The sequence below is a fragment of the Poecilia reticulata genome, linkage group LG6 (genome assembly GCF_000633615.1).
Source record: "Poecilia reticulata strain Guanapo linkage group LG6, Guppy_female_1.0+MT, whole genome shotgun sequence".
Taxonomy (NCBI): Eukaryota; Metazoa; Chordata; class Actinopteri; order Cyprinodontiformes; family Poeciliidae; genus Poecilia; species Poecilia reticulata.
In genome coordinates, this window is record NC_024336.1 from 8,602,783 (window position 1) to 8,613,594 (window position 10,812).

A 10,812-nucleotide genomic window follows, 5' to 3' on the forward strand; every position below is an offset into this window, starting at 1 on the left:
CACACACACACACACACACACACACACACACACACACACACACAACCTCACAAACACAGATACATCATTACCATTATATTGCATTAAAAAGCAAAGGCTTCCTTACGAGGGGTGGCATACAGATCAGGTTTATTCAGTAATCTCCAGCCAGAGTGATTCCATATTGGCCTGTTGATTATTTTCTAAGCCTGATGAAGTGGTAGAACTGTCTGCAGCTGCAACTCATCTCACAGCTTCTAAGGGAACTTTATTGTGCTAAGGTTTGAGTGTGTGTCTACTTGGTGACCTGCAGGGAGAGAACTCAGACTCCTTGAGATAGGCGCCCCCTGCAGGAACTGAGCAGGTATTGACGATGGATGATTAACACAAATTCCACATGATTTTCATTAAGATAATTAGAATATTGATGTACTGTGCAAAAACATTTCTGAAAGAAACCAACATATGTGTGACTGTATATTAGAGTCTGAAGTATTAGTGTCAGATGCACAGTGGCGCAGTTGGTAGAGCTGTTGCCTTGCAGCAAGAAGGTTCTGGGTTCGATTCCCGGCCCGGGTCTTTCTGCATGGAGTTTGCATGTTCTCCCTGTGTATGCGTGGGTTTTCTCCGGGTACTCCGGTTTCCTCCCACAGTCCAAAAACATGACTGTCAGGTTAATTGGCCTCTCCAAATTGTCCCTAGGTGTGAGGGTGTGTGTGCATGGTTGTTTGTCCTGTGTGTCTCTGTGTTGGACAGACTGGCAACCTGTCCATGGTGACCCCGCCTCTCACCCGGAACGTTAGCTGGAGATAAGCACCAGCAACCCTCCCGACCCCACTAAGGGACGAGGGTGTAAAGAAAATGGATGGATGGAATAACATAAAGAGCCACAGGTTTACAAAGTACTGGACAGTTCTTTAGGTGTTGAGAATGTAAAAGAAGAAGTTTACATGCTAATGTAACATGTTTATGTATTATGTATGCTCTTAAATACATAATACTGATCTGATCTTTAGTTCAGAAAGATCTTTTTTAACAGCTTTTTTTTTCTATTTTCTCTGAATATTTTTGTTTGATATTAACATTTGTTTGATGATCTGAAACAATCCAAACCAGGAGCTGCTGCAGAGAAGATTTCTTGGACTCCAGCTTTAGCTTATGGGACGTAGGGGCAACAAAGTGCAGAGGCAACAGCCATTAAACCATCTTTGGAAGGTTGAGGTGTAACATAACGTCTGCTCAGGAATCACATAAGTGCAAAAATATGATTATTATACCTTTCAATCTGGGATGCTTTGAGTGCGATTTGTAGCTTAAAAGAAAAATGCAAACAAACAGATATTTAGAGCAGGGTGTTAGTACTAAGGTGCCAAGAGAATGTAAAATTTTATCTCTGAAACTCTAGAAAGTCCTTCATGGAACTGAAAGGCTACATGATCTTCTGGGTCCTCAAAAGGAAGGTGAGACGAGGGATGATTGAAGACTTTTGCACAGTTTTGGAACAGTTCAGTGGTGTTCTAGCTGTACGTAGACAGACGGAGATGGAAGAGTGTGCCACATTCCTCCACCACAGCTGCAGAAAAGGTCAGCATTGGTCAAATCTCGCTCTCATACGTGTGCATGTATGTTTTTAAGGAGAGGATCTCGGCGTAGCTCCGGCTGGTTCTCCGGTACAGGTCCAGGCCTGTGAGCAGCTCCACGTCTCTGACCCGGGCAGTGTGCATCTTCATCAGGTCCTCCACCCAGCGGGACTCATCCTCAGAGCTCTGTGGGTTGGGGTCACACAAAAAAAGTCATGTCCGCTGCTCTCAGAACCAGCTGTGTGGACAGGTAGGACCAGAACGTGAAAGGTACATGCGATGTGATTGGTTCTTACGTTGCAGGTCTCATTGTTGTTGGGTCGGTGTGGCAGGATGAAAGCGGCGCTGCTCAGTGGACCATTGCATGAGTCTGCAGGCTGTGTGAAGTCCAGGCAGCTGGTCAGGACCATGAAGTAATGAGACGGGACGGGGACGGCTCCGCTCACATGGCTGGAACAGATTTCACCTTTCAGTGGGGAAAGAGTCTGCTGACTCTGACTCAGCAATTCTTTCTTCAATTATTGCGAACAGTTTGTGAAGAACAAAGTCCAAAAAATTGTCTTTTTTCAATGGTTTTCCAAATCTACAATTTGGAAATCAGCAGATACCATCTAAACTGACATTAAGAAATATACAAAAGTTTTTTTTTTGATTCTACAAGGAAAAACTATATTTAGAGTACTGTGCGAAACATTTCAACTATGAAAAAATGGACCTCCTCCAGTCCTCCCTGAGCTACTACTACCGTCTGAAGAAATCTCAACCAAAAACAACCAGTCAGAGACAGGAGGAAGGTCTTAGTGCTGTCAATCATTCTCATGTAGACACTGCTAAATGTGCTGATGCTAGAGAAACAGCTTACCGTTACAGAAAAACTGTTTATCTGTCATCATCAATGGCTATGCTAACTAACCCGAGCACCCATAACCTGCTATGTTAGCTGCAGCATAACAGAGAGGAATGTGGTGGGGAAGTGAGAGTGGGGGATGAGTGCTGCCATACGGAGGGCTACAGACAGTGCTAAGACCCGCCTCCTTCCTCTGACTGGTTGTTTCACTGCACTGGGAGAGCTGGGAGAAGGCAAAGGAGCTCAATTTTTTCAAAGATTGTCTGTTTCATACTTTAAAACAAATATGTAGAAAAAATATTTTTTTATAAAAGTTACATACTGCAGCTAATGGTTCATGTACACTTTGCTTCCAAGGAGCCACACTTTTAATAATCTAATAAAGAACTCTGGATCAACAGTACTCAGGCTTTCTGAAGGTTTTTCTTGGTTTCTCTTCCTTTTGGCTAAACTTAGATTCAGTCTCTTCCTTCTTTCTGACTGTGGCAAAGTATTGTTATGAGGAATGTGTACAACTGCAGGTAAAGGTGAGACCTAAAAGCCTATCTACACAAGAAAAAACGAAAAGTTGATTTCTTAGTGTCTGAGAGGAATACCACTGAGTGCTGGTTAGTGAAGCTTCCTCCAGTCAACCAAGACAGACGGATGATGGTTTGCAGAATAGTTTTCTCAGCACCACTCACTTATCAATTGGAGTAAATTACTGAAAAGACTTTGTCCACTTTACTGTTCTATTGCTGAGAACCTGCCTGTTCAGTCCAGCGAATTCCCCCTTTGGTCAGCCACAGTCTCTGACTGAGAGGTATGGGAGCTAACCTGTCTCTATACCAACCCACCAACGGTTGACTGCAAACCATCCCCATCTGGCCGGCCCCAATGGAATCTACTCTGGCTTGGGGTCCTCAAGGTGAATGCAAAGACACCCAACCCCGGTTTGGAACCAACCGGGCCAGGGCCTGCAGTTCATTGAGTCTAGTTAGACCCAAAAGGGCCGCATGACCTCACACCTCCGCTAAGGATGACAGAGTCTTGCCATCTGTGAGTCGACCCAGAGGACCGGTTCTCTAGGCCAGGCCACAAAAACTGGCATTGGTTGTTTACCTTGCAAACATTTGGATATGTCAGTAATTAGTTAATGGTGGACATGTGTGCATCCCAGGATCCTACTTTCCAGTGGAGCTAGATTAGGATTAAAGTTAAGATGTATGTTTTAACCTTGGGGTTTCTAAGAATCCAGGAAGCCCCAAATAACCATTAGAGATGTGTCCATTGTTGGAATAAATTCTGAATGTTTATGTATTATTTCAGAAATGTTCCCTATATTTTTTAATAGCAGAAGTCAAGTTGTTTATTTTTTTTGTCTATTTATTTAACCTTCACTTAACCTGGAAAACCTAATTGTGATTTTAAAAAATCTAATTTACAAGAGTGTCCTGATTCTTTGTAAGCCCTTAAATTTGTTTCTTTTGTTACCTATATTTATAATTAGTGGAGGTTAGTAAATATAATTTCACTGACTAATGTTAAACTTTCATTTGATTATTAGATTCTCATAATTTTCTCATAATCTGTAGCTCATAGATCATTACATCAGCTTCATAAATATATAAATCCTAATAATGAAAAATAAAAAAATTGTTACAGATTTATTTAGATCTATTTCAACTATATAGTAGTTTGAGTATAAGATTGATGTACTGCTTTATATTAACCTAGTTTAAAACCTCGCAACCGTAAAGCATTAAAGAAACTCAGTAGAAGAAAAGTTTATGGAAATAAAAGATGACTGAAGACTTTTGCACAGATCTGAACTTTTCAGACAATTCACATGAATGAATGAATGAATGAATGAAAGAATGAATGAATGAATTCTCCTACTCTCTGATCGTCTCAGCTGTGTCTCTGACTCCATCATAATTGTAGTCAAAGATGGGTCCAACAAGAAGGTTCACTCCATTCCTCTCAGTGGCGTATTTCTTCACCAGCGCTCTCTGAAAGTAAGTCCAGATTCCTGAGTGGGAGTGGGAGTGTGGGCAGAGAGAAGGACATGGCAGAAGGGGAGTGAAAAGAGGAAACGATTATTAAAAACATTAGTAAAACTTCTGAGCCTAAAATGAGGAATATACATCAGGATTTCATGAAGTGAGAACCCATCCATCCATTTATCCATCCATCCATCCATCCATCCATCCATCCATCCATCCATCCATCCATCCATCCATCCATCCATCCATCCATCCATCCATCCATCCATTTTCTGCCGCTTATCTGGGGTCAGGTCGGGGGGGCAGCAGCTTCAGAAGGGAGGCCCAGACTTCCCTCTCCCCAGCCACTTCTTCCAGCTTCTCCAGGGGAACCCCAAGGCGTTCCCAGGCCAGCCGAGAGACATAGTCCCTCCAGCGTGTCCTGTGTCTTCCCCGAGGCCTCCTCCCGGTGGGATGAGCCCAAAACACCTCACAAGGGAAGCAGTCAGAACCCGTCCCTCCACCCGTAGGCGGAGAGAGGCTATCCTCTCATTCACCGGGGTAAACCCCAACGTACAGGCACCGAGACGGGGGGCAACAAGTATGCCCACTCCTACCCGGCGCCTCTCACCGTGGGCAACTCCAGAGTGGAAGTACGTCCAACCCCTCTCAAGGAGAGAGGTGACGTTCCACATCCCAAGAGCCAGCTTCTGCAGCTGAAGATCAGACCGCCCGGGTCCCCTCCTTCGGCTGCCGGCCATAACACAATGCACCCAACCCCTTTGGCCCCTCCGACAGGTGGTGAGCCCATTGGAAGGGGGACCCACGTCTCCTCTTTGGGCTGAGGGCAGGGCTCCGTGGGTAAAAGCCTGGCCACCAGGCGCTCGCCATCGTGCCCCACCTCCAGGCCTGGCTCCAGAGTGGGGCCCCGGTGACCCGTGTCCCAGGCGAGGGATCGCCAGATCCAAAGTTCGTCTCCATCATAAGGGGTCTTTGGGCTGCGCTTTGTCTGGTTCCTCACCTAAGACCTGTCTGCCTTGGATGACTCTAACAGGGGCATAAAGCCCCAGACAGCATAACTCCTAGGATCAATGGGACACTCAAACCCCTCCACCATGATAAGGTGGCAGCCCAAGGAGGAGATGAAGTGAGAACTTACTCTTAAATGCAGGATACATGGGCACGGTGTTGGTGATGAGGACAGCATCATATTTTTTCTCCAGGTTTGAGGAAAGCTCTGTGAACACACACAAGATATTCCAACTGATCCCACTGATGATTTTCTGTCGGAATCACAGTTGTGTCTTTAAATCCTAATAATGTGACTAATTATGAAAATGTCTCTCAGGGGTTATGATTACTTTAGCGGTACGTGGTGGTGTCTACTGAGGTTGAGTGTGTTCTCAGAAGCCTGTGGTGGGGGTTCACTTACGCGGCGGGTACAGGAAGGCATATGTGACATGTCTCTCTGCTCTGTAGTTGGAACACGACTGGCTGAAGGCCGGTGGGACTCTGGCATCCGGTCTCACACAGTTGGACAGAGACTCAGGCAGAGGAGACAACTCTACCTGGACGGACAAAGAAAATGTTACCCCACTCTTACCACTAGGAGGTCCAAGAAGCAAGAAGTTTGCTTGGACCTCTTGTGTGCTCCACAGCAAGACTTTTGAGTATAGTACCGTATTTTCCGCACTATAAGGCGCACCGGATTATAAGGCGCACCTTCAATGAATGGCCTATTTTAAAACTTTTTTCGGTAACACTTTATTTGAAGGGGGGTGAATAAGACTGACATGACACTTTCATAAACATGACATAACATCTGTCATGAACATGAATAAGCGTCATTTGGTAAATTATGACACTTTTAATACAAAGCTGACATTATTCAAAATGTCTTTGGTATGACAACTTGACATTAACCAAGAAATCATTACAGATATAAATTTGTTATAAAAGTATTACTGACTACACTTTAAAAATTAGGTAATTTATGTTATTAAAGGTAAAGTTTAAACAGTAATAATTTTTTGGTTAATGTCAAGTTGTCAAAACAAAGACATTTTGAATAATGTCAATTTTGTATTAAACGTGTCATAATTTACCAAATGACGCTTTATGACAACAGTCATAAATATTAATGAAGGCTTATTGATGTTCATGACAGATGTTATGTCATGTTTATGAAAGTGTCATGACAGTGTTATTCACCCCCCTTCAAATAAAGTGTTACCCTTTTTTCATATATAAGGTGCACTGCATTATAAGGCGCATAGAATAGATGCTATAGTAGAGGTTGGAGTTACGTTATGCATCCACTAGATGGAGCTGCACTAAAGTAAATGTCAACAAAACAGTCCGACTCCAGTCGGCAAGGAGAGCCTTCCGTGACTGGGTTCGGGGCGTGGCCGGACGATGGTCACCCTTCTCCGTTCGCACACAGCATGTTGGTGGAGAACGTGGTGCTAAATGACCTGCAGACGACCTGATTCTAGACGGTCGGTAGGTAGATAGGTCAGTCAAACTTTATTAATAGATTACAAACCAGCGTTCTGACAACTATCTCAGCATGCACCGCGCGCTTCTTCTTCTATGGGCGAAAATTAAGTCGGCGGCTGCTTATCATGGTTGCTAGACCTGTTGTGGTTCAATATTGGTCCATATATAAGGCACACCGGATTATAAGGCGCACTGTCGGCTTTTGAGGAAATTTAAGGTTTTTAGGTGCGCCTTATAGCGCGGAAAATACGGTACAAAATACCGAGTGTGTCTCTGACAGTCCAAAAGGAGGGGTCAGACTGGGTGGTACCTGTCTGCTGACGGTGTAGGATGTCCAGAGGGGCATGAACAGGGTTTCACTGTAGCTGCTGATGTAGTCGCTGTGATGTAGGATGGTATATTTGGCACGGAAGAGGACAGCAGGTCGGCCATACGGCAGGTTCCTGCTGTCTGAGGGACGGAGCACACAGAGGGACACGGCACAGAGAGGCATAAATGTAAAAAGGCCCATTTATACGGGTCAGACTGCAGCATGGAGGCTGAACCCTGCTGATAGCAGTCTGACTGAGGCAAACATCTGGCACTATGAGCAACGCTTCATTTCACATGTCAGATATAAGTGAGAGTTTATACATAAAAAAATCCATCCTGAACTTTGTTACATCACGACCATAAATGTTAATGGGCATTACTGGAATTTAATTTGTATGGAAGTCCCTTTTCACCATGGAAGAAAAAAAAAGTTATGCAGGAAGTCATAATTTCAAGTTTTAAAATCATGATTATGAGATTCTGGGTGCATTCACACAAGCTCTGTTCAGTCCACTTTAGTCGAAGTCTGGTTCAGTTGTTTAGAAAGTCCGGTTCGTTTGGGGAGGTAAGAATGCATAATCAAACTAAAGAACAAACTCTGGTTCTCCAACAATCGGTTCAGTTGATGGGAACTCTGGTGTGATTAGAATACATATGTGAATGCTAAGTGGACCAAAGAATACTACAAAGGCAGGAAGTGGACTATGGTGTGGGGTATTCTGGGTAAATATAACCAAAACAAATATGCAAGTCTAGCAGGAGAAAAGGCTCATGATGCTACTCCATTGTGTTTGCATTTTGTGAAGAAAGAAGATGCACTCAGCTATTCAACAGGTTTGGTTTGTTTCACTCAGTGCAGTGTGAAAGAGAACCACAGCAGTTAAAAATGGAACAAATGTTGCATCTGTGCTCGCCAATGGAACCGAGTCTACCGGATTATCAGGTGTGAACATGCCCTCAAAGTCATGATTATGAAATACTACAGAAACAGGATGACTTTTCTCATAATTGCTGCTTTTGTTATTGTAAATATATTTTTCAACTTTCGAGCTTTTTTTTTCTCATGGCAGCTTGACTTCCATATATTTGATACACCAACAGAAATAAATGAATTATTATGAAGTGGAAGGAAAATGATACATGATTCTCAAAATGTTTTTTTTTTTTTTTTTAAATCTTAGATGTCGCTGACAGTTATTTTGGGACTGTACAGTTGTAAGACAATACTGTATAGAAATACACAAAAATATTGAAAATATCTTTATGTATAAGAATACCTTTTAAATTCACCATTGGCTGTAACTCTAAGCAGCAAAAACACAGTCCCAAGATGGCTTCCACTGCATGTATTAATGCGCATTAAGGAATATTTGGTGTTTGAACTTTTAAAATAAGCATTTTTAAATTCAACTGAGAATCTATGAAAAGACTTTAACATGTTTGCACAGATGCTCTCCATCCAACCAAAGAACAGGCAAAACCTCAGCCTATAGAGAAAGCTAGTAGAGCCAGAAAATAACCGACCTGCAGCCAAGGGAGATTCACAAAGTATTGTCTAAATTCAGAGGCAGGCCTCCCTTTTAGATTTTTATTTGTTAAAGAAAACCCTGGAACTGTGAATCATTCTCCTTTCACTTCACTACTATAAACTCCCATTAAAAGGCATCAAAGCTACAGCCTGTTTTTTAGTGTGACGAAATGTAAAAAAGTTCATGGAGTGCATTCACTGTTTTGACGTACTGTATCTGTAAATCTCATGACAAACTGACCATCAATAGCTTGCCTCAATCGCCGGTTTAGCTCCTCCACTTTGTTCTGTAAGAGACAGAGCCAGAGTGACTCCAGGTTATAGCCTCGTACAAGGGTCACTTTCAAACCTCTCTGGCCCCTACTTTTTACACGCAACTGCAAAAAGATCGGAGATTGAAACAATCTCTTGCCAGAGATCTACATGGGAATAAGAAACACAGTCAAACAGTGCAGAACTAAGTCTCATTCACCACAGAACAAACAGTGGGCTGGAAAACACATTTCATATGCAAAAGAGAATATGAAATGATAGCCTGTGCATTTGTTTGCAACTAAACAGTGTGAACTGAAGGTGAACTGACTCCAGCTCTGCTGCAGAAGGCAAGAAGGCAACAAGGTTATTTCATTTTCACAGGAAGATGTAGAGCAACCCAGTGCAGAATGTTCTGAACATGTCAGGCAGGTACAGGTGACTGTGGAGGACACAGGCTCACGCAGAGGATCATTTTACAAGTCAGTAAATAGTAAATCATATAAAAATAAATCATATTTAGGGACATTTAAATTGAAAAAATTGTCATCTTATTGTCACTTTATTTGTTAGCAGGAATATCCCAGCTGGCCTTGGATAGTTGTTACTTTGTCAGCCAGAATTTGTTTGTCATAAACTCAGCTTTTGTGTTACTTCATTTAAGTTTTATACAAAATGAATATGTCACATGTGCATGAACACTCTGTGCTGCCATGGGAATAGCTGACTGACTATAGACCTGTTTATTCAGATTCTATTGATAAACTATTGGCCCCCCTACAGCATCTCGCTTAGGGCCCCCACAAAGCTAGAAACGGCCCTGGCTGCACCTTCCTCCTGGCTGTACTTCTGTTAAAGCAAAAACTGAAGTTTTCTAAGTCTCTGACTGTGAGGTCATGCCAGGTGACCCCAAAGCGTTTCTGTTAGCTGTAGTTCCTTACTCTGACTCAGTCATTCCAAACCTTATGCTGAAGCCATTCTTTTGTGGATCTGGATGGATGTTTGGGCTCACCGTTAATGAAAAAAGAAAATCTCTCTTCACCTTCAGCCTTTCAGCAGACACCTAAAAGCAGGGGTGGAAAGTAACTGGTTACAATTACCCACTTTACTGTAATTAAGTACAATTTGTCTGTACTTTTGACTGTAATTTTTATCAGACTTACTGTAAATTCTCGACATGACTAAATGCTAAAAGTCAATCAAAATGTTCTGAAACAAATTCTTATTTTAAGTGTGTGCACACTTATTAAAATAGGTCATGAGAGCTTTCCTCTACTTTTGCTTCCAAACAAACTGGTTTGTTCTTCAGTTGAAGTTGTATAAAAAGATTGGAAGTTATTTGCCAGGTTCTCCTTTTTTACAGGCCAAAACGCAGGCATCCTAACAAGGTGTGAAGACTTTTCCATTGCATTTGCATCATCAAACAGCCTTTAAACCTGTCATGCTGTTGATGCTTCATATCAGAAGTTTTTCAGTCTGCTTGCGCTGGTCCTCCACTGTACCTGTGGAACTCAGTAAAGCTAAAACCAGGCATTCCTCTCAGCAGTCTACCAGGGCTGACCTTTTCATCGCAGTTGCAGCCCAAGTCGTCTGTTGCCATAGGAACGAGGTTGGAAGCCATCGGCCTGGACACCTCCTCTGGCATGGTGGGTCTAAAAGTCGGACTTCTCAGCAGGTGGTTCAGGCTGCCATGAGTTCCATTGTTTGGAGCCGGTTTTAGACCCAGGAGATCTGAGGTTGGGATAAATCAGAGTGAGATTGATTGATTGATTGATTGATTGATTGATTGATTGATTGATTGATTGATTGATTGATTGATTGATTGATTGATTGATTGATTGATTGATTGAT

At 42.7% G+C, this 10,812-nt stretch overlaps 1 protein-coding gene across 4 annotated transcripts in view; it reads right to left on the reverse strand.

The window, feature by feature from the left end:
* Nucleotides 1-933: 933 nt before the first annotated feature.
* enpp2 (ectonucleotide pyrophosphatase/phosphodiesterase 2) overlaps nt 934-10,812 on the reverse strand; it is a 27,299-nt gene continuing 17,420 nt past the window's right edge. For 2 of the 4 annotated variants that reach the window (XM_008411064.2, XM_008411065.2), the window contains 9 exons: nt 10,523-10,692; nt 9,974-10,024; nt 8,951-8,996; nt 7,180-7,319; nt 5,803-5,938; nt 5,530-5,607; nt 4,285-4,417; nt 1,856-2,009; nt 934-1,745 (listed from right to left, as the gene is read on the reverse strand). In XM_008411064.2, the coding sequence (XP_008409286.1) occupies nt 1,575-1,745; nt 1,856-2,009; nt 4,285-4,417; nt 5,530-5,607; nt 5,803-5,938; nt 7,180-7,319; nt 8,951-8,996; nt 9,974-10,024; nt 10,523-10,692 (1,079 nt within the window). In that variant the 3' untranslated portion in view covers nt 934-1,574. Of the gene's footprint in view, nt 1,746-1,855; nt 2,010-4,284; nt 4,418-5,529; nt 5,608-5,802; nt 5,939-7,179; nt 7,320-8,950; nt 9,087-9,973; nt 10,025-10,522; nt 10,693-10,812 lie in introns of all 4 variants that reach the window. The other 2 variants (XM_008411067.2, XM_017305547.1) reach the window with 2 other exon arrangements.